The sequence below is a fragment of the Somniosus microcephalus genome, unplaced genomic scaffold (assembly GCF_052327205.1).
Source record: "Somniosus microcephalus isolate GS21.2 unplaced genomic scaffold, FLI_Smic_1.0 unresolved_chr2, whole genome shotgun sequence".
Lineage (NCBI taxonomy): Eukaryota > Metazoa > Chordata > Chondrichthyes > Squaliformes > Somniosidae > Somniosus > Somniosus microcephalus.
In genome coordinates, this window is record NW_028225180.1 from 73,582,934 (window position 1) to 73,606,340 (window position 23,407).

Sequence of the window (23,407 nt, forward strand, 5' to 3'; positions counted from 1 at the left end):
GCAGGCGGTTAAGAAGGCAAATGGTATGTTGGCCTTCGTAGCGAGAGGGTTTGAGTACAGGAACAAGGATGTCTTGCTGCAGTTGTACAGGGCCTTGGTGAGACCACATCTGGAGTATTGTGTGCAGTTTTGGTCGCCTTATCTGAGGAAGGATGTTCTTGCCATGGAAGGAGTGCAGCGAAGATTCACCAGGCTGATACCTGGGATAGCAGGAATGACGTATGAGGAAAGATTGGGTCGATTGGGCTTGTACTCGCTGGAGTTTAGAAGAATGAGAGGGGATCTCATCGAAACTTATAAAATTCTAACAGGACTAGATACTGGAAGGATGTTCCCGATGGTCGGGGAGTCCAGAACCAGGGGTCACAGTCTAAGGATAAGGGGTAAGCCATTTAGGACTGAGATGAGGAGGAATTTCTTCACCCAGAGAGTGGTGAACCTGTGGAATTCTCTACCACAGAAGGCAGTGGAGGCCAATTCATTAAATATATTCAAGAAGGAGTTAGATATATTAAGGCTAAAGGGATCAAGGGATATGGAGAGAAGGCAGGAACAGGGGACTGAATTTGGACGATCAGCCATGATCTCATTGAATGGCGGAGCAGGCTCGAGGGGCCGAATGGCCTACTCCTGCTCCTATTTTCTATGTTTCTATGTAACATCCTGGGGAATCTCCACTGCACCCTCTCCAATGCAATCACATCCTTCCTATAGTGTGGCGACCAGAACTGCACACAGTATTCCAGCTGTGGCCTAACTAGCGCTTTGTATAGCTCCATCATAACCTCCCTGCTCTTATATTCTATGCCTCGGCTAATGAAGGCAAGTATCCCGTATGCCTTTTTAACCACCTTACCTGCCTGTCCTGCTGCCTTCAGGGATCTATGTACATGCACACCAAGGTCCCTCTGATCCCCTGTCCTTCCTAGGGTCCTACCATCCATTGTGTATTCCCTTGCCTTGTTAGTCCTCCCAAAATGCATCACCTCACACTTTTCAGGGTTAAATACCATTTGCCACTGTTCTGCCCATCTGTCCAACCCGTCTATATCGTCCTGTAGCCTGAGGCTCCCCTCCTCGCTATTTACCACACCACTAATTTTCGTGTCATCTGACTATTGCTGGGCGAATTGTCAACTCTCCCTCTCTCATGTATCAACAGGGCTGTGTTATGCTCTTGGACACATAAATATCTGACTGACAGCCTTTAAATTGTCCTATTTTTCCCTCGGCTAAAAGCTCCTTCCCGTTGTCCTTTCTGCGGTTGTTTGAAGTTTGCTTTTTTTTAAAAAAAGATCCTGTGTTGATCCGTAGGGGTGCTGCTTGCTGGATCATCTGGAATATAACCAGCTTGCACTCACTTGTGACACCTTGGAGGCACCACTATTTTCCAAAATTCTGGATGGTATCCTAATCATTCGTAAGAACCAGGAATTCAGGAGAAACTTCTTTCCCTAGAGAGTGGTGAGAATGTGGAACTCGCTACCACAGGGAGTGGTTGAGACGAAAAGCCTGGATAAACACATGAGGGAGGAAAGGAATATAGAAGGATATGCTGATAGGGTGAGATGAAGAGGGGTGGGAGGAGGCTCAAATGGATCCAGGAACAGTAGCGTAGTGGTAATGTTGCTGGGCTAGTAATCCAAGAGGCCCGAACTAATGATCTGGAGACTGTGAATTCCAATCCCACCACAACAGCTAGGGAATTTAAATTAACTTAATTAAAATAAATCTTGAATAAAAAGCTAGTATAAAATAATGCATGCAACAATCCTTATTTAAAAAATGCATCCTTACTAAAAAATTATGCATTTTTTTATTTGCTTATGGGATGCGGGCCTCGCTGGCAAGGCCAGCATTTATTGCCCATCCCTAATTGCCCTTGAGAAGGTGGTGGTGAGCCGCCTTCTTGAACCGCTGCAGTCCGTGTGGTGAAGGTGCTCCCACAGTGCTGTTAGGGAGGGAGTTCCAGGATTTTGACCCAGCGACGATGAAGAAACGGCCGATATATTTCCAAGTCAGGATGGTGTGTGACTTGGAGGGGAACTTGGAGGTGGTGGTGTGTTCCCATGCGCCTGCTGCCCTTGTCCTTCTAGGTGGAAGAGGTCGCGGGTTTGGGAGGTGCTGTTGAAGAAGCCTTGGCGAGTTGCTGCAGTGCATCTTGTAGATGGTACACACTGCAGCCACGATGCGCCGGTGGTGGAGGGAGTGAATGTTTAAGGTGGTGGACGGGGTGCCAATCAAACGGGCTGCTTTGTCCTGGATGGTGTCGAGCTTCTTGAGTGTTGTTGGAGCTGCACTCATCCAGGCAAGTGGAGAGTATTCCATCACACTCCTGACTTGTGCATGCAACAATCCTTATTAAAAAATGATGCATCCAGCAATCCTTATTAAAAATTTATGCATCTGACAATCCTCATTAAAAAATGCATCCTTATTAAAAAATGATGCATGCAACAATCCTTATTTAAAAAAATGATGCATGCAGCAATCTTTATTTTTAAAAATGATGCATCCGACAATCCTTATTTAAAAAATGATGCATGCAACAATCCTGATTTTAAAAATGATGTATCCAACAATTTTTCAGTGGGGCCAAAAAAAAAGTGACATCCCCTTTAAGAGGCAATGCAGAGAATAGACGGGATTTTTTATTTTCTCTTTCCCTCCCTCCCCCACATTTCGCCGTTTTTGGTCACCCAGACGGATGACTCGAGGTTTTTATAAGAGGACCTGAGGTGAAATGTGGGTCTTTATTCGTCTCGTCCCCTCCCTCCATCTCTCCTCTCTCACCTTCTCCGTGGATCTGACTTCGTGGCAGCTCGAAGGCGGGACGACGACGACCGATCGGCGGGGGGAGGGAAACACGCCACTGCGCCTGCGCGGCCCGGCTCAACCTAACCTGATTGACGCCCCCAGGCTTGATGGACGTGGCATCTGGCCAATCGGAGCCGCGGATGCGGCCGGCTTGAGGGGCGGGGCAATAATTTGCGTAAGGGGGCGGGTCCGGCCGGGCGGGTGAGGGTAGGTTGAGAGTGCGCCGGTTGTGACGGGAGACGCGCCAGAGCGCCGCCCGGGGCCTACAGGCTCTCACCGCGCACACTCCTTCGTCGATAATCGATTCGAATCGGCCATGGCTCACCAGGTCAACTTTCGGCAGCGTAAGTGTCCCCCCCGGCTCTCTAATAAGCTCCCCCTGGGAAAGATGTGGGGCTGTAGAGAGAGAGAGAGAGAGAGAGAGGGGGGAAGATGTGGGGCTGTAGAGAGGGGGGGCTGCAGAGAGAGAGGGGGGGCTGCAGAGAGAGGGGGGGGGCTGCAGAGAGAGGGGGGGGGGGCTGCAGAGAGGGGGGGGGCTGCGAGAGAGGGGGGGCTAGAGAGAGGGGGGGGGGCTGCAGAGAGAGGGGGGGGCTGCAGAGAGAGGGGGGGGGGCTGCAGAGAGAGGGGGGGGGGCTGCAGAGAGAGGGGGGGGGGCTGCAGAGAGAGGGGGGGGGGAGATGTGGGGCTGTAGAGAGAGGGGGGGGAGATGTGGGGCTGTAGAGAGAGGGGGGGGGAGATGTGGGGCTGTAGAGAGAGGGGGGGGAGATGTGGGGCTGTAGAGAGGGGGGGGGGGAGATGTGGGGCTGTAGAGAGGGGGGGGGAGATGTGGGGCTGTAGAGAGGGGGGGGAGATGTGGGGCTGTAGAGAGGGGGGGGAGATGTGGGGCTGTAGAGAGGGGGGGGGGCGATGTGGGGCTGTAGGGGGGGGAGATGTGGGGCTGTAGAGAGGGGGGGGGAGATGTGGGGCTGTAGAGAGGGGGGGGGAGATGTGGGGCTGTAGAGAGGGGTGGGGGAGATGTGGGGCTGTAGAGAGGGGGGGGGAGATGTGGGGCTGTAGAGAGGGGGGGGGAGATGTGGGGCTGTAGAGAGGGGGGGGAGATGTGGGGCTGTAGAGAGGGGGGGGAGATGTGGGGCTGTAGAGAGGGGGGGGAGATGTGGGGCTGTAGAGAGGGGGGGGGCGATGTGGGGCTGTAGGGGGGGGAGATGTGGGGCTGTAGAGAGGGGGGGGGAGATGTGGGGCTGTAGAGAGGGGTGGGGGAGATGTGGGGCTGTAGAGAGGGGGGGAGATGTGGGGCTGTAGAGAGGGGGGGGAGATGTGGGGCTGTAGAGAGGGGGGGGAGATGTGGGGCTGTAGAGAGGGGGGGGAGATGTGGGGCTGTAGAGAGAGGGGGGGAGATGTGGGGCTGTAGAGAGGGGGGGGGAGATGTGGGGCTGTAGAGAGGGGGGGGAGATGTGGGGCTGTAGAGAGAGGGGGGGAGATGTGGGGCTGTAGAGAGAGGGGGGGAGATGTGGGGCTGTAGAGAGAGGGGGGGAGATGTGGGGCTGTAGAGAGAGGGGGGGGGGAGATGTGGGGCTGTAGAGAGAGGGGGGGGAGAGATGTGGGGCTGTAGAGAGAGGGGGGGAGAGATGTGGGGCTGTAGAGAGAGGGGGGGGAGATGTGGGGCTGTAGAGAGAGGGGGGGGAGATGTGGGGCTGTAGAGAGAGGGGGGGGGGAGATGTGGGGCTGTAGAGAGAGGGGGGGGGAGATGTGGGGCTGTAGAGAGGGGGGGGAGATGTGGGGCTGTAGAGAGGGGGGGGAGATGTGGGGCTGTAGGGGGGGGGGAGATGTGGGGCTGTAGAGAGGGGTGGGGAGATGTGGGGCTGTAGAGAGGGGTGGGGGAGATGTGGGGCTGTAGAGAGGGGGGGGGAGATGTGGGGCTGTAGAGAGGGGGGGGGAGATGTGGGGCTGTAGAGAGGGGGGGGAGATGTGGGGCTGTAGAGAGGGGGGGGAGATGTGGGGCTGTAGAGAGGGGGGGGGGAGATGTGGGGCTGTAGAGAGGGGGGGGGAGATGTGGGGCTGTAGAGAGGGGGGGGGAGATGTGGGGCTGTAGAGAGGGGGGGGGAGATGTGGGGCTGTAGAGAGGGGGGGGGGAAGATGTGGGGCTGTAGAGAGGGGGGGGAAGATGTGGGGCTGTAGAGAGGGGGGGGGAAGATGTGGGGCTGTAGAGAGGGGGGGGAGATGTGGGGCTGTAGAGAGGGGGGGGAGATGTGGGGCTGTAGAGAGGTGGGGGGGGGAGACGTGGGGCTGTAGAGAGGGGGGGGGAGACGTGGGGCTGTAGAGAGAGGGGGGGGGCGACGTGGGGCTGTAGAGAGAGGGGGGGGGAGATGTGGGGCTGTAGAGAGAGAGGGGGGGGAGATGTGGGGCTGTAGAGAGAGAGGGGGGGAGATGTGGGGCTGTAGAGAGAGAGGGGGGGGAGATGTGGGGCTGTAGAGAGAGGGGGGGGGAGATGTGGGGCTGTAGAGAGAGGGGGGGGGAGATGTGGGGCTGTAGAGAGAGGGGGGGGAGATGTGGGGCTGTAGAGAGAGAGGGGGGGGAGATGTGGGGCTGTAGAGAGGGGGGGGAGAGGGGGGGGGATGTGGGGCTGTGGAGAGGGGAGATGTGGGGCTGGAGGGGGGGGAGATGTGGGGCTGGAGAGGTGGGGGGGAGATGTGGGGCTGTAGAGGGGGGGGAGAGATGTGGGGCTGTAGAGAGAAGGGGGGTGGGGAAGATGTGGGGCTGTAGAGAGAAGGGGGGTGGGGAAGATGTGGGGCTGTAGAGGGAGGGGGGTGTGGGAAAGATGTGGGGCTGTAGAGGGAGGGGGGTGTGGGAAAGATGTGGGGCTGTAGAGGGAGGGGGGGTGGGAAAGATGTGGGGCTGTAGAGGGAGGGGGGTGGGAAAGATGTGGGGCTGTAGAGGGAGGGGGGGTGGGAAAGATGTGGGGCTGTAGAGGGAGGGGGGGTGGGAAAGATGTGGGGCTGTAGGGGGGAGAGATGTGGGGCTGTAGGGGGGAGAGATGTGGGGCTGTAGGGGGGGGAGAGATGTGGGGCTGTAGGGGGGGGGAGAGATGTGGGGCTGTGGGGGGGGGGGAGAGATGTGGGGCTGTGGGGGGGGAGAGATGTGGGGCTGTAGGGGGGGGAGAGATGTGGGGCTGTAGGGGGGGGGGGAGAGATGTGGGGCTGTAGGGGGGGAGAGATGTGGGGCTGTAGGGGGGGGGAGAGATGTGGGGCTGTAGAGGGGGTGGGGCTAGAGGGGGTGGGGCTGTAGGGCTGTAGAGGGGGGGTGGAAGATGTGGGGCTGTAGAGGGGGGGGTGGAAGATGTGGGGCTGTAGAGGGGGGGTGGAAGATGGGGGGCTGTAGAGGGGGGTGGAAGATGGGGGGCTGTAGAGGGGGGTGGAAGATGGGGGGCTGTAGAGGGGGGTGGAAGATGTGGGGCTGTAGGGGGGGGAGAGATGTGGGGCTGTGGGGGGGGGGAGAGATGTGGGGCTGTAGGGGGGGGGGAGAGATGTGGGGCTGTAGGGGGGGGGAGAGATGTGGGGCTGTAGGGGGGGGGAGAGATGTGGGGCTGTAGGGGGGGGGAGAGATGTGGGGCTGTAGAGGGGGTGGGGCTAGAGGGGGTGGGGCTGTAGGGCTGTAGAGGGGGGGTGGAAGATGTGGGGCTGTAGAGGGGGGGGTGGAAGATGTGGGGCTGTAGAGGGGGGGTGGAAGATGGGGGGTGGAAGATGGGGGGCTGTAGAGGGGGGTGGAAGATGGGGGGCTGTAGAGGGGGGGTGGAAGATGTGGGGCTGTAGGGGGGGTGGAAGATGTGGGGCTGTAGAGGGGGGGGTGGAAGATGTGGGGCTGTAGAGGGGGGGTGGAAGATGGGGGGCTGTAGAGGGGGGTGGAAGGAGGGGGGTGGAAGATGGGGGGCTGTTGAGGGGGGTGGAAGATGGGGGGCTGTTGAGGGGGGGTGGAAGATGGGGGGCTGTAGGGGGGGTGGAAGATGTGGGGCTGTAGAGGGGGGGTGGAAGATGTGGGGCTGTAGAGGGGGGGTGGAAGATGTGGGGCGAGGGAGGGAGGAAGAGATGTGGGGCTAGGGAGGGAGGAAGAGATGTGGGGCTAGGGAGGGAGGGAGGAAGAGATGTGGGGCTAGGGAGGGAGGGAGGAAGAGATGTGGGGCTAGGGAGGGAGGGAGGAAGAGATGTGGGGCTAGGGAGGGAGGGAGGAAGAGATGTGGGGCTAGGGAGGGAGGGAGGAAGAGATGTGGGGGGAGGGAGGGAGGAAGAGATGTGGGGCTAGGGAGGGAGGGAGGAAGAGATGTGGGGCTAGGGAGGGAGGCAGGAAGAGATGTGGGGCTAGGGAGGGAGGAAGGGATGTGGGGCTAGGGAGGGAGGGAGGAAGAGATGTGGGGCGGGGGAGGGGGGTGGGGAAGAGATGTGGGGCGAGGGAGGGGGGGGAAGAGATGTGGGGCTAGGGAGGGAGGGGGGGGGAAGAGATGTGGGGCTAGGAGGGAGGGAGGAAGAGATGTGGGGCTAGGGAGGGAGGCAGGAAGAGATGTGGGGCTAGGGAGGGAGGCAGGAAGAGATGTGGGGCTAGGGAGGGAGGAAGGGATGTGGGGCTTGGGAGGGAGGGAGGAAGAGATGTGGGGCGGGGGAGGGGGGTGGGGAAGAGATGTGGGGCGAGGGAGGGGGGGGAAGAGATGTGGGGCTAGGGAGGGAGGGGGGGGGAAGAGATGTGGGGCTAGGGAGGGAGGGGGGCGAAGAGATGTGGGGCTAGGGAGGGGGGCGAAGAGATGTGGGGCTAGGGAGGGAGGGGGGAAGAGATGTGGGGCTAGGGAGGGAGGGGGGGGAAGAGATGTGGGGCTAGGGAGGGAGGGGGGGAAGAGATGTGGGGCTAGGGAGGGAGGGGGGGGAAGAGATGTGGGGCTAGGGAGGGAGGGGGGAAGAGATGTGGGGCTAGGGAGGGAGGGGGGGGGAAGAGATGTGGGGCGAGGGAGGGGGGGGGGAAGAGATGTGGGGCTGGGGAGATGTGGGGGGGCGGGAGCGGAATAGGAGGCTGATGAGGGGAGAGGAACGAGGACATTGAGGAGAATGGGGGTGTTGAGCGGGAGGGGAGAAGAGAAATAGGGCAAACCAAGAACAAGAAAGAAAGACTTGCATTTCACGACCTCGGGTCCCAAAGCACTTTACAGCCAATGAAGTACTTTTTGAAGTGTGGTCACTGTTGTAATGTAGGAAACGTGGCAGCCAATTTGCGCACAGCAAGCTCCCACAAACAGCAATGTGATAATGACCAGATCGTGTTTTACTGACGTTTGAGGGATAAATATTGGGCCCAGGACGCCGGGGAGGACTCCCCTGCTCCTCTTCCAATATAGCTGTGGAACTTTTATTTTTAACTACCTGAGAGCGCAGACGGGGCCTCGGTTTAACGTCTCATCTGAAAGACGGCTACTCCGATAGTGCAGCGCTCCCTCAGCAATGCACTCCCTCAGCACTGCACTGGAGTGTCTGCCTAGATTATAGGCTCCAGTTGGTGGTGTGGGATTTGAACCTACTCACGAGTTAGGCGGCAATCTGGGGAAATCGTGCGGGCGAGGGGCATCCCCGGAGCGGGGGCTGAGATTGAGGCCAACACGGCAGAGGGAAATGGCTGACTTCAATGAGCTGCAGCAAACAGCAAGTTGTATTTGTACGGTGCCTGTAACGTAGTAAAACGTCCCAAGGCGCTGCACGAGTGTTATCAAGCAAAATTTGGCGCCGGGCTACATAAGGTGATACTTGGACAGCTGAGCAAAAGCTTGGTAGGTGGCGCGATTAAAATCGTGGATGTGCAAGAGGCTAGAATTGGAGGAACCCGGTGATCTCGGAGGGTTGTAGGGCTGGAGGATGTTGCCTACCAACGTTTTGACATTCAAAACATTCTTTATATATATTGAGTGAAGAGAAAGTTGCGCCTATCTGTTGGCAGGATAGGCGCACCAACGTCAGTGTTCTCGCTCAGGCCAACATCCCCAGCATCGAAGCTTTGACCACGCTCGATCAGCTCTGATGGACGGGTCACATTGTCCGCATGCCTGATACGAGACTCCCAAAACAAGCGCTCTACTCGGAGCTCCGGCACGGCAAGAAAGCCCCAGGTGGGCAGAGGAAACGCTTCAAGGACACCCTCAAAGCCTCCTTGGAAAAGTGTAACATCCCCACCGACACCTGGGAATCCCTGGCCCAAGACCGCACAAAGTGGAGGAGAAGCATCCGGGACGGCGCCCGACACCTCAAGTCTCTTCGCCGGGAGCAAGCAGAAGCCAAGCGCAGGCAGCGCAAGGAGCGCACGTCAACCCAAGCACCCCACCCACCCGCCCCTTCAACCACCATCTGCCCCACCTGTGACAGAGACTGTAGGTCCCGCATTAGACTCACCAGTCACCTGAGAACTCATTTTTAACATGGAAGCAAGTCATCCTCGGTTCCGAGGGACTGCCTAAGAAGAAGGAAGAGAAAATGCTTTGTATTTGGATAGCTCCTCAGCACATCTCTCCGAAAGATCCAAAATCACTAAGCAGGTGATTACCCTTAGATGGCGGAGGCCCAGAGCTTCATCCCAGGTGTCAGAGTTCCACTGATCTGATCTAACCAGGTTAACCTAGGACGACCCTGTGATGGCCTCCAATCCGGAGCGGGTCCTTTCCTGACCTCGATCCTGATCATCTGTGCCCAGTTTGCAGGATCTTCACCTGCGAGACTGACCAAAGAGTGACGGTTAACGGCGGCCTCAACCCCCTCGTGTCCCCGTTGTCATGTCTGTGTTGTGGACGAATTGGAATCATCTGATTCCCAGCAGCCAGTGACTTGTGTTCAAATGCAATGAAGGTCTGTGAGCACCAACCCTCAAGTCCCTAGGGTGGGGAGACTGCAAAAAATCTTTAATGAATTGAGGCCCAGGACTGTCGGACCTGTGATTTATTACAGGATAGTTAGCAGGATTCGAACGAGAAAGGAACCGTTCAGGCATGCCTGGCACTGCACTAGAGTCTTGCAGCACAGAAGGAGACCATTGGGCCCATCGTGCCTGTGCCGGCTCTTTGAAAGAGCTCTCCAATTAGTCCCGCTCCCCTGTTTTTTCCCTGTAGCCCTGCAAATTTCTCCTTTTTAAGTATACGCTCTTTTGAAAGTTACTGTTGAATCTGTTTCCATCACCCTTTCGGGCACTGCATTCCAGATCACAACATTGCTGGTGTGTGTCTAGTGGCTAATTCTTGTTTGTACAGCTCGCGTACGTTCACCATAAGATGAGTTAAGTTGTCCAGACAGCACCCCGGAGGCAGGGTTATTCGAGAGCAGAGATGGTTATTTTGGCTGTGAAGCATTCAGTGTTGGTGTTATTTCTCAGAGGGGAGTAGAAGATATACTTTGAGATGCTGGCTCGTGTTTAAACCCTGTTTTATTTAAAGGGAATGTGCATTCTACTGAATTGCCCCATGGCTTGCTCAGTGTTATAACGGGAGATATTTTCCTTTTCTCTCAATAGCCCCGGTTACCATGGCGAGGTCCTGGAGCAGGCGTTTTGATCGAGCGCCCCCTTATCTGACACAATGTTCTGTTCCAGCAGCTTTATGAATGGGCAGCACACTGACCCTGCTGATGTCAGCAGAATATCCCACACTGGGAGTTCGGCACACAATGTGTAACCTGCCGGGCCTCCACATAAAATACTGCAACAAGGGACAAACCGGGAGACTAGGAACAGGAAATGTCTCTAGCATTTGATGATATGGGTAATATACTTTCCCACTTTCAAGATCTTTCCATCCCCAGATTAAGAGGGCAAACTCCAGCTCGCAAGAGTCAAAGTGGAATTAATTGCTGATTTGAGCACGTATCCAGGATACACATAACAAACGGTGTTGGGGAAAAAATAAATCCAGGGAACGCGACTCCAGGTTAAACCGCAACGTCTGGTGTGGTTTGTTCGTCCCTGGTCTGGCGTCTGGTTGGGGGGGCGCAGTCAGGGAGTGGAATCCAGATAATACACTCTTCCCCCTGCCCTCCCTGCAAGTCAGTGGGTGGAAAACATGATGACAAGACCAAGCAGTACTTGTCGGGTAACTCCTACAAGGTACAGAGCGTTACTATCGGAGTGCAGGGAATAAATCACTGGCCTTCCCTCTTGGCGGTGTTGGAGTGCACATTGAAACCTGTATTCCTCACCACCCTTTAACCACACTGTGACCTCCTACTTGGTCACATTATTTGGGAAAATAACAATCTAAATAGTCATAGTTATACAGCACAGAAAGAGGCCCTTCGGCCCATCGTGTCCACACCGGCCATCAAGCCCTGTCTATTCTAATCCCATTTTCCAGCACTTGGTCCGTAGCCTTGTATGCTATGGCATTTCAAGTGTTCATCTAAATGCTTCTTGAATGTTGTGAGGGTTCCTGCCTCTACCACCCTATCAGGCAGCGAGTTCCAGATTCCAACAAATGGTATAGAAGAGCAAAGGGATCTGGAGAATAAGTACACAAATCACTAAAAGTAGTGACGCAGGTTAATGAGGCCAACAAAAAAGCAAAGCAAGCACTCGGGTTTATTTTAGAGGGATCGAATTGAAAATTAGAGAAGTTATTTTAAACTTGTATCGAACCTTGGTTACACCACACTTGGAGCACTGCGTACAGTTCTGGTCATATTACAAAAAGGATATAAAGGCACTGGGGAAGGAGCAATAAAGATTTACAAGGATGATACCAGAAATGCGAGGTTATACCTTTTTTTTTTTAAAAGGAAAGATTGAACAGGCTGGGTCTCTCTTTTGAACAGAGAAGGCTGAGGAGTGTCCCAATAGAGGTCTTTAAAATGATGAAGGGTTTTGAAGCTCCTGACCAGGGCATACCTGTGCATTGCTTCCTAGCTCCCAAACAGCGAGTGAGGGGCCCCAACCCACACGCGATGGACCCCAACCAGCTCTTCGACGACACGAGCGCCTCGCAGCCGCCCCAGCCTGCCAGCTACACCGTCCAAGGAATCGACATGGGGCTTCCAATCAACAACTTCCTCAGCGAGCCTGTGGCTAATGTCGCCATGGCCTACGGCACAACGATAGCCACCCAGGGAAAAGACATGGTCCATAAAGAGGTAGGTGACGGGGGGAGGCTGGGTCCGTTGTTATCACGGTGGGGGCGTGTGGTCTTGACGGTATATTCCCCACCACTTAAACCGTCCACGTTTAGAACAAGCAGTCGCTTGTGCCGGTCACAAGGTGATACCAGTACTGCAAATGGAGAAACATCAATTTCAATGTTGCCGGTTGTAGCGTCTTCAGCGTCACTGGCAAGGCTGGCATTCATAGCCCATCCCTAATTACCCTTGAACATGGTGGTGAGCCTCCTTGAATACAACTGAGTGGCTTGCTAGGCCATTTCAGTATTCAGTTAAGAATTAACCACATTGCTGTGGCTCTGGAGTCGCACCCAACAACAAGAACTTGTATTTGTATAGCGCTATTATAAAGTAGTAAAACGGCGCTTCACAGGAGTGTTATAAGACGAAAAAATTTGACACCGAGTCACAAGGATAAATTAGGGCAGGTGACCAAAAGCTTGGTCAAAGAGGTAGGTTGTAAGGAGCGTCTTAAAGGAGGAAAGAGAGGTAGCGAGGCGGAGAGGTTTAGGGAGGGAGTTCCAGAGCTTAGGGCCCAGGCAGCTGAAGGCATAGCCGCCAATGGTTGAGCGATTATAATCAGGGATGCTCAGGAGGGCAGAATTGGAGGAGCGCAGCGATCTCGGAGTTGTGGGGCTGAAGGAGATTACAGAGATAGGGAGGGGGCGAGGCCATGGAGGGATTTGAAAACAAGGATGAGAATTTTAAAATCGAGGCGTTGCTGAACCGGGAGCCAATGCGAGCACAGGGGGTGATGGGTGAACGGGACTCGGTGCGAGTTAGGACACGGGGCAGTGAGCACAGGGGGTGATGGGTGAACGGGACTCGGTGCGAGTTAGGACACGGGGCAGTGAGCACAGGGGGTGTTGGGTGAACGGGACTCGGTGTGAGTTAGGACACGGGGCAGTGAGCACAGGGGGTGATGGGTGAACGGGACTCGGTGCGAGTTAGGACACGGGGCAGTGAGCACAGGGGGTGATGGGTGAACGGGACTCGGTGCGAGTTAGGACACGGGGCAGTGAGCACGGGGTGATGGGTGAACGGGACTCGGTGCGAGTTAGGACACGGGGCAGTGAGCACAGGGGGTGATGGGTGAACGGGACTCGGTGCGAGTTAGGACACGGGGCAGTGAGCACAGGGGGTGATGGGTGAACGGGACTCGGTACGAGTTAGGACACGGGGCAGTGAGCACAGGGGGTGATGGGTGAACGGGACTCGGTGCGAGTTAGGACACGGGGCAGTGAGCACGGGGTGATGGGTGAACGGGACTCGGTGCGAGTTAGGACACGGGGGCAGCAGAGTTTTGGAAGAGCTCAAGTTTACGTAGGGTGGAATGTGGGAGGCCGGCCAGGAGTGCGTTGGAATAGTCGAGTCTAGAGGTAACAAAGGCTTTGATGAGGGTTTCAGCAGCGGATGAGCTGAGGCAAGGGGCGGAGACGGGCGATGTTACGGAGGTGGAAATAGGCGGTCTCGGTTATGGCGCGGATGTGTGGTCGGAAGCTGATTTCAGGGTCAAATATGACACCAAGGATGCGAACAGTGTGGTTCAGCCTCAGACAGATGTTAGGGAGAGGGATGGAGTCACTGGCTAGGGAACGGGACATTAGTGAACCAGATGGGTTTTTACAGCAATCCGATAGTTTCATGGTCACGATTACTTGATGCTAGCTTTTTCTTAAAATTCAAGATTTATTTAATTATTTTGAATTTAAGTTCCCCAGCTGCCGTGGTGGGATTTGAATTCTTTATCTCTGGATCATTAGCCTAGGCCTCTGGATTACTACAAAAGCAAAATACTGCGGATGCTGGAAATCTGAAATAAAAACAAAATGCTGGAAATACTCAGCAGGTCAGGCAGCATCTGCGGAGAGAGAAACAGAGTTAACGTTTCAGGTCGATGATCCTTCGTCAGAACTGGGAAAAGCTGGAGATGGAACAGGGTTTTAAGCAGGTGTGGGGGCAGGGAAAGGGGGGAGGGGGGGGGAAAGAGCAAAAGGGAAGGTGGTAATGGGACAAGTTAAGAAACAAAAGATGGCTCTAGATGAAGTGTAAATGGCAATGGCAGAGTGAAAGATGGCTGTCATGCGAAAGAGAAAAAAGATTGGGGCAGAGGTCATGGTCTGAAATTGTTGAACTCAATGTTGAGTCCAGAAGGCTATAAAGTGCCTAATCGAAAGATGAGGTGCTGTTCCTCGAGCTTTGGAACAGTGCAAGAGGCCAAGGGCGGCGAGGACTCCTAGTCCAGTAACTTAACCACTATGCGACCGTACCCCCGAAGGTGCACTAAATGCAAGAGCAGACTTAAGTAGATAGCTCCTTGTTAATGTTACATCGAGTCTACAGCACAGAAACAGGCCAGTCAGTGCAACTGGTCCGTGCCGGTGTTTGTGCTCCACACGCTGAGCCTCCTCCCACCCTTCTTGGGGTGCTACCAGCATAACCTTCTATTCCTTTCTCCATCATGTGTTTATCGAGCCTCCCCTTAAATGTATCTCTGCTATTCGCCTCAACCACTCCCTGTGGTAGCGAGTTCCACATTCTCACCACACTCTGGGTAAAGAAGTTTCTCCTGAATTCCCAATTGGATTTATTAGTGACCATTTTGTATTTACGGCCCCTAGTTCTGGTCTTCCCCACAAGTGGAAACATTTTCTCCATGTCTACCCTATCTTCAGTTACCGTTTGTGTGCTTGAGCCCTTCTAACCACCCCCCCCCCCCCCCCCCCCCCCCAAAGTGGTGTGGGGTTACATCTTACAGTGGGGTGTTCCTGCACAAATCTTTGAAGGTGGCAGGACAAGTTGAGAATGTTGTTTTTAAAAAATCGTTCGGGATCCTTGCCTTTATAAACAGAAGAGGCATGAAGTACAAAAGCAAGGAAGTTACACATCTCTGGTTCGGCCCCAGCCGGAGTATTGTGTCCAATCCTGGAGACCACACTTCAATAAGGATGTCAAGGCCTTGGAGAGGGTGCAGAGGAGATTTACTAGAATGGCACCAGGGATGAGGGACTTCAATTACATGGAGAAGCTGGGGTTGTTCTCCTTAGAGCAGAGAAGGTTAAGGGGAGATTTAATAGAGGCGTTCAAGATTGTGAACGGTTTAGATCGTGAATAAGGAGAAACTGTTCCCGTGGCAGAGGACACAGATTGAAGATAATTGGAAAATGAACCAGAGGGGAGATGAGAATGTTTTCACGCAGCGAGTTGTTGTGATCTGGGACGCACTGGCTGAAAGGGCAGTGGAAGCAGATTCAATGGTAACTTTCAAAAGGGGAATTGGATAAATAGTTAAAGGGGAACAATTTTGAGGGCTACGGGGAAAGAGCAGGGGGGAGTGGGACTAATTGGAGAGCTCTTTCAAAGATCAGGCACGATGGGCCGAATTGCCTCCTTCGGTGCTGTACCATTCTATGGTAATATGACTCTTCATTGTTCCCTCGCTGGTTTTCATCTGTTGTTTGCACAACAGAATGGCTTCCTGCGCCACTTTAGAGGGCGTGGAGTGTCACCACGCGGTGTAGGTCTGGAGTCACCGATCAGTCAGTGTCCCTGGTAGCACCACTTGGCACCACATCCCTGGCTCACTATCAGCAATGTCATGGGGGATCTGCTGGTATATTAACCGAGGGACCCTCACAAACTCGGGCCAGACTAACCGCGTGCTCCTTTTTTCCTTCTGACAGCTGAACAGGTTTGTGTCCGTCAACAAGCTGAAGTATTTCTTCACGGTCGACACCCGATACGTCACCAAGAAGCTGGCACTGCTCTTGTTCCCGTACACCCACCAGGTACTGAGCCTCGCTGGAGCTTTACGCAGGAAATATATAATGGAGCCCAGAACGCCGATCTCCTGGATCCCAGCTTGAACCCAGCCCAGACCGATGGGTGGGCTGGGGTCCCTCTGCTGGCTGCAAGGTGCCAAAGCAAAATCCAGCTGGCTGTCTCAATGCCAGTCCAAGTGGGCATGGGCCCACAGCGCAGCTTGGCACTAAATTGTCTTGTGTCGCTGAGAGACAGCAGGATGGCAATGCCACGGGGCAGTAGGACTGGTTCTCTGAGGCTCAGGTGAAAGCATCTTGTTGGGGTACAGTTCGAAGGGGGTGGGGGTGTCTGTCGTCTGCTGACACTGGTAGAAAAAAACTTCCATCTTTGCCTCTGAGAGACACTTTAAACTTCAGCCTTTAGTTACATTGCATTTAAGAGTCAGCCGTGGCTCGGTCAGCATCACTGAGTCAGAAGGTCGTGGGTTCAAGCCCCACTCCAGAGGCTTGAGCCCATAATCTAGGCTGACACTCCCAGTGCAGTACTGAGGGAGTGTTTCCCTATACAGGAAACTTTGGTTTATCCGGAGGTTGTATGTCCGGAAACCTCAATCTAACGGCAGAAATCGGCAGCTGTTTTGGTTAGGTTTTTTTTCTTCTAGCATTTTTTTTTTTAACAGTCAGGCTCTGGAAAGCGTCTCTGTAGCTTAGCAACAGCTTCAGAGACGCTTCCAAGGTACAGGCCGAGTGTTTACAAGCTGTTGCTAAGCAACAGTGTTTGTTGTCGGATACGGAGATGAAAACCTCCGTATCCTTCAACATTAGCGCTGGTCTATCCGGAAGTTTTGATAGATCGGCAGCAGCTCGGTCCCGTCGGTGCCGGATATCGCGAAGTTTCCTGTATTACCAACACTTCAATAGTACTTGATTGGCTGTGAAGCACTTTGGGATGTCCCGGGGTCAAGAAAGGTGCTATATAAATGCAAGTTCGTTCTTTCTATTTGGCACCTTTTTACGACCCTAGGTCGTCCCAAAGTGCTTCACAGAAGGCAAACGCAGCAGCCAGTTAGACCCCACACGCAGTAAGGCACACAAACAGCAATAAGATAAATGACCAGGGACATGGTTATCTTTTGCATCCACCTGAGCGGGCAGACGGAGCGTCATCTGAAAGACGGCACGTCCGACAGCGCAGCACACCCTCAGTGCGGCACTGCAGGATCGCTCAAGTCTCTGGAGTGGGGCTCGAACCCACGACCTCTGACCCAGAGGAGAGAGCGCCAAGCTGGCCAAGCAATTCTGCTGCCAGGGTAGTTCTTGCATAATGAAGTAGGATCGTCGATAAGAATAGAACAGTCTTTACAGTGTGTTCTTCATGCTTCAGTGCCAAGCAGATCCTCTGTCCCACTCAGTTACAGCACCCCGGGCCTGGGAAGGCTTGATGCTTGTTTCTGAAGCCTGCTTGGGGTTAATAAACTGAGCTTGTATGTTTAGCACGGTAAACAAAGAGAGAGAGAGACTTCCTGGCCATGTGCAACGCGGGCTGGGCAGAATGTAAATATTTACTACATCAGCTCTCACCTGGGGGTGGGTTCTGATCCACACGGAGCTGAAGACGCTGCCCCTCCTGCAGAGGGGCAGGCTCCCACTCCTGGGTGCTCCTGCTAGTCTCCCGGCAGCCAGATACTGGGCTCCTTGGAGGTCCCCAGGCAAAGCAACAAATTACAGTAAAGGACTAGAACGTCTCCACAATGCGTGAATCGGAAACTCTAGGGCTCAGACTCTAACTCAAATTTTTCTGTCTCGTCTTAGAACTGGGAGCTCGGGTACCGCGCCGACTCGCGCTTGACCCCGCGAGAGGATTTTCACGCCAATGCTCCAGACCTGTACATTCCAAGTGAGTGCGTAATGTGGTGTTGCTGAGGATTTATTTAATACAGCGCCTTTCACACCCCCAGGACTTCCCAAAGCACTTCACAGCCAATGAAGTACTTTTTGAAGTCTAGTCACTGTTGTAATGTAGGAAACGTGGCTGCCAGTCTGCGCACAGCAAGCTCCCAGGACATCGGGGAGAGCACGCCTGCTCTTCCAATAGTGGCCATGGGATCTTTTACTTCCACCGGAGAGGGCAGACGGGGCCTCATCTGAAAGACGGCACCTCCAACAGCGCAGCGCAGCACTCCCTCAGTACTGGCACGGGGAGTGTCGGCCTGGATTACGGGCTCATGCCTCTGGCGTGGGACGCGAACCCACGACTTTCTGACTCCGAAGCGAGTGTGTTACCGACTGAGCCACGGCTGACACCAGTGTGTTGGATAACGAGCGCTCATTGAGCAGTACATAGAAACATAGAAGATAGGAGCAGGAGTAGGCCATTCGGCCCCTCAAGCCTGCTCCGCCATTTAATGAGATCATGGCTGATCCAAATTCAGTATGCTGTCCCTGCTTTCTCCCCATATCCCTTGATTCCTTTAGCCTTAAGAAATATATCTAACTCTTCTTGAATACATTTAATGAATTGGCCTCAACTGCCTTTTGCAGTAGAGAATTCCACAGGTTCACCACTCTCTGGGTGAAGAAATTCCTCTTCATCTCTGTCCTAAATAGCTTACCCTTTATCTTTAGACTGTGACTCCCTGCCATCAGGATCATACTTCCTGCATCTAGTCCTGTTAGAATTTTATAAATTTCAATGAGATCCCCTCTCATTCCTCTAAACTCCAGCGAATATAAGCCCAATCAACCCAATCTCTCCTCATACGTCATTCCTGCCATCCCAGGTATCAGGCTGGTGAATCTTCACTGCACTCCCTCCATGGCAAGAACATCCTTCCTCCGATAAGGTGACCAAAACTGCACACAATACTCGAGGTGTGGTCTCACCAAGGCCCTGTACAACTGCAGCAAGACATCCTTGCTCCTGTACTCTAATCCTCTCGCTATGAAGGCCAACATACCATTTGCCTTCTTAACTGCCTGCTGCACTTGCATGCTTACCTTCAGCGACTGGTGCACAAGTACACCCAGGTCTCGTTGCACTTCCCCTTCTCCCAATCTATTGCCGTTCAGATAATAATCTGCCTTCCTGTTTTTGCCACCAAAGTGGATAACCTCGCATTTATCCACATTGGGCAGATGCATGGCAGATGCAGTATAATCACCCAACCTGTCCAAATCATACTGGAGTTTCTCGGCATCCTCCTCACAGCACACATGCCCACCCAGCTTTGTGTCATCTGCAAACTTGGAGATACTACATCTAGTTCCCTCGTCTAGATCATTAATATATATTGTGAATAACTGGGGTCCTAGCACCGATCCCTGCGGTACCCCACTAGTCACTGCCTGCCACTCGGAAAAAGACCAGTTTATTCCAACTCTTTTTGTTTCCTGTCTGCCAACCAGTTCTCTATCCAAGTCAGTACCTTATCCCCAATCCCACGTGCTTTAACTTTACACGCTAATCTCTTATGCGGGACCTTATCGAAAGCCTTCTGAAAGTCCAAATACACCACATCCACTGGTTCTCCCTTATCTATTTTACCAGTTACATCCTCAAAAAATTCCAGTAGATTAGTCAAGCACGATTTACCTTTTGTAAATCCATGTTGACTTTGTCTGACCCTGTCACTGTTTTCCAAGTGCTCTACTATTACATTTTTTTATATATAAAAGGATAGTGGTGTCTGTCCGTCTCTCTCTCTATGTATGTCTGCCTGTCCGCTATACACTCAAGTTATAGAGCGTACCTACACATGTTATATCAAAAGAAAGCTGATCAGGGGAGTGTCATAGGCGTATTTACTTTTTGGTCAGACAAAAATTGTTCGGACAGTATACAAAAAACGTTCAAAAATCCGCTCATTAGCGGTTCACCAATCCTACCGCTCATTAACGTTGAGTGACGTGATGGTTGACCAATCCTACAGTTTAATGACCTGATGGTTGACCAATCGGTGCGTCACGGGGAGCGTTTCATTCCGTCTGTGGGCGGGCCTAATCCTGCAGCCTCCCGAAATGTCGCCGCCATTTTTTTAATACCGACAGCACCAGCACAACAAACCCCCACATTGTGGCTCCGGCACAGTATCCCGCTCCCGGCCCGCCGGAGCGGGAGGTGAGTTGGGCTCACTCGGGCCGGGCCTGACAACCGCTCGGCCCGAGACACAGAGCGGGGCAGCGGCCGGCCGTCAACCGCGCGGCCCTGTAAACTGCCGCTTTACAAAAAAGCCTAGGCAACGCCGGGCCCCCCCAGCTAGTCTTTTATAATGGACTCTAGCATTTTCCCCACTACTGATGTCAGGCTTACCGGTCTATAATTCCCTGTTTTCTCTCTACCACCTTTTTTGAATAGTGGGGTTACATTAGCTACCCTCCAATCCATGGGAACTGTTCCAGAGTCTATCGAATTTTGGAAGATGACCAGCAATGCATCTACTATTTCTAGGGCCACTTCCTTAAGTACCCTAGGATGTAGATTATCAGGCCCTGGGGATTTATTGGCTTTCAATCCCGTTAATTTCCCTAACACCATTTCCCTACAAATACTGATTTCATTCAGTTCCTCCCGCTCATTAGACCCTATGTTCCCTGACATCTCTGGGAGGTTATTTGTGTCCTCCTTTGTGAAGACAGAACCAAAGTATGTATTTAATTGGTCTGCCATTTCTTTGTTCCCCATTATAAATTCCCCTGATTCTGACTGCAAGGGACCTACGCTTGACTTCACCAATCTTTTTCTCTTCACATATCTATAGAAGCTTTTACAGTCAGTTTTTATGTTCCCTGCAAGCTTACTCTCGTACTCTATTTCCCCCCTCTTAATTAATCACTTTGTCCTCCTTTGCTGAATCCTAAACTGCTCCCAATCCTCACGTTTGCTGCTTTTTCTGTCCAATTTATATGTCCTCTCCTTTGATCTTATGCTATCCCTAATTTCCCTTAGCTACGGTTGAGTCACCTTTTTTGTTTTAATTTTATGCCAAACAGGGATGAACAAATTCTGTAGTTCATCCATGCGATCTTTAAATGTTTGCCATTGCCTATCCACCGTCAACCCTTTAAGTAACGTTTCCCCAATCCATCCTAGCCAACTCGCGCCTCATACCATCGTAGTTTCCTTTATTTAAATTTAGGACCCTAGTCTCTGAGTCAACTACTTCACTCTCCATCTTAATGAAGAATTCTATCATATCATAAATCCATGTTGACTCTGCCCAATCCTATTATTTTCTGAGTGCCCCGTTGCCACGTCCCTAATAATAGATTCTGGCATTTTCCCAATTACTGATGTCGGGCTTCGCCTCACCATGTCAACATATCCTTCTATACCTTTCTCGTACTTATCTAGCTTCCCTTTAAATGCATCTATGCTATTTGCCTCAACCACTCCCTGTGGTAGTGTCAGATTTATTAAACGTAAAGGTGAAGCAATACTGAATGGAGCAGATGTCACTCGATTACAGAGCCTGTACCACACCACCTCAAATACAAAAATAACAAAAGACCTAACAATTCATCGACTAAAGTACTGCTGGACGTGGACCTGCGCCCACAATGTAGCTTATATTTGAGTTTGTCTAATCATCGCATAGTCTTTAGGTGTCTTGAGGAACCCTGAACGACAGGTAGAGAAATAGCCAAGTATATCTCTGCCTGGACACGGAGCTGTCAGTTGCCCCTCACTCCACCGTGCAGGCTGCGTTACCGGAGTTCCAAGCTTCACCGGGCTTTTCAAACCGGGTAAAACGGCACCGGGCTGGCTTCAGCCTGACCGCCTCAGAATAGGTGCTGGTCACAAATGCAGTCGTACATAATTCCGAGCACCATTACCTTTTTAATTGAGTACCTTCAGAACAAAGCAAAAATCCTGTCTATACAAAATCTGCAGGAAGTTTTAATTAATGAACACGTTTTCTGCGCATGCACAAATAACTTAAGTTTTATGTAGCTATAAAGCTTTTTCCTTCCTCGGTGTTTCCACACTTCTTGTGTTTTCTGTAACTAGTAATCCAGTCACTAGCCTTGTCCATTTGAAGGGTTAGATCTGCATTCTGTTCACAGTAAACACGTCAAAGTGGTCGATATGCAGTGTATAATTGGTCTCTATATATAAAAAATCTATATAGTATTAAAACATCTTGCATTAGGTGCGCACATCCTGAACACACACTTACTTCCCGTTGTCACAGATTTTAGTCACGTTTTTCTGTCAACATTTCACATTCAATTTTCCTATGTCAACTGTCACAATGTAGTTGCAGGTTCTGGCTACTAGTCAGCTCTGTGAAGCGAGTGTCCGAAGTGTGGATCCCAACTGCGCCGTCATCTTTTTATATACAAAAGTACATTCATCAACTGACTGGATAATGCAAAGGGCAGTTCACTTGTATGTCGTATATAAAGTTCGCAGACTGTAGAACCGATTTCTGATCAGTCACAAGTATCGCTAAACCCCATACCGCTAGATTATCAGTAGCAGAGTCGCAGTGCTGTAAAGCACACTGGCAGCTGTAGCTGCAAATCAGTAGAAGCAGAACTTGTCTTACTCGACGAGCAGTCCTGTGGTGTCACATTTAGCATCATATCGTTTAACTTAGTTCATGAAATGTGTTGTTTTCTCACCCACCAGCTCATAGACGGCCAATTCCACCCTGTAATCAGCTGCCACAATGTGTGAGCAGCAGCTCCCTGGGTAGGGGAGCATTCTTCTGTCTTTAGCCCCCTCTCCCCCGGGGCAGTGGGCCAGACTTGCACTTCACGGTGAGCAGTGAGGTGCATCGAGCGCAGTCTGACATGGTCCAGCTCTATGTCGCCCTGCCACCCGGAGTGATTGAGGAAATGATGTGCACATGTGGTTCCAGAGCAGGAGCTGACTGCCGTCTTTGGTTTTCTGTTTCAGCCATGGCTTTCATTACGTACATCCTATTGACTGGGGTGGCACTGGGCATCCAGCAGAGGTTAGTATTACACTGTTCCAGCAGAGGGGGGTGTTGTGCACACGGGGGCTGGTGTTGCGCTGTTCCGGCAGACGGGGGCTGGTGTTGCGCTGTTCCGGCACACGGGGGCTGGTGTTGCGCTGTTCCGGCACACGGGGGCTGGTGTTGCGCTGTCCCGGCACACGGGGGCTGGTGTTGCGCTGTCCCGGCACACGGGGGGGCGGGTGTTGCGCTGTCCCGGCACACGGGGGGGGGGGGGGGCTGGTATTGTTGCGCTGTCCCAGCAGGGGGGAGTGTTAGCGCTAACTGCAGCCCTTTGTAAAGTACTGACTTTACTTTAAGGATTGCCATGAGATTTATGAACTTGAAGACGTGATTTATAACTCGGCTACATCCGGAGTGCTAGCAGCTGGAAAAGCTCTTTCAACCCAACAAGACTGTCTCTATTACACAGATAAGCTCATCTTCTCACCATATCCCTCCAGAAACGCATTCAATTATCTGCTGCTCCCATCTCAACCGACCGCTTTAATGTCCTTCTCTGCCAGTGTATTCTGCCTCTGTTCAATGGCAGTGAATGGGAAGGGGTTTGGTCCATTGGGATTGTGTGCAATGGAGGGAATGGGAAGGGGTTTGGACCATTGGGATTGTGTACAATGGGAGTGAAGGGGTTTGGGTCCATTGGGATTGTGTAAAACGGGAGTGAATGGGAAGGGGTTTGGGTCCATTGGGATTGTGT

At 52.8% G+C, this 23,407-nt stretch overlaps 1 protein-coding gene across 2 annotated transcripts in view; it reads left to right on the top strand.

Moving 5' to 3' along the window:
* The first annotated feature begins 3,007 nt into the window (after positions 1 to 3,007).
* The window catches only part of yif1a (Yip1 interacting factor homolog A (S. cerevisiae)), a 31,311-nt gene continuing 10,911 nt past the window's right edge, over positions 3,008 to 23,407 (top strand). Inside the window, exons 1-5 of one of the 2 annotated variants that reach the window (XM_085976064.1) lie at positions 3,008 to 3,161; positions 11,722 to 11,945; positions 15,653 to 15,757; positions 17,543 to 17,627; positions 22,632 to 22,689. In XM_085976064.1, the coding sequence (XP_085832190.1) occupies positions 3,134 to 3,161; positions 11,722 to 11,945; positions 15,653 to 15,757; positions 17,543 to 17,627; positions 22,632 to 22,689 (500 nt within the window). In that variant the 5' untranslated portion in view covers positions 3,008 to 3,133. Of the gene's footprint in view, positions 3,162 to 10,379; positions 10,586 to 11,721; positions 11,946 to 15,652; positions 15,758 to 17,542; positions 17,628 to 22,631; positions 22,690 to 23,407 lie in introns of those variants that run through there. The other variant, XM_085976065.1, reaches the window with a different exon arrangement.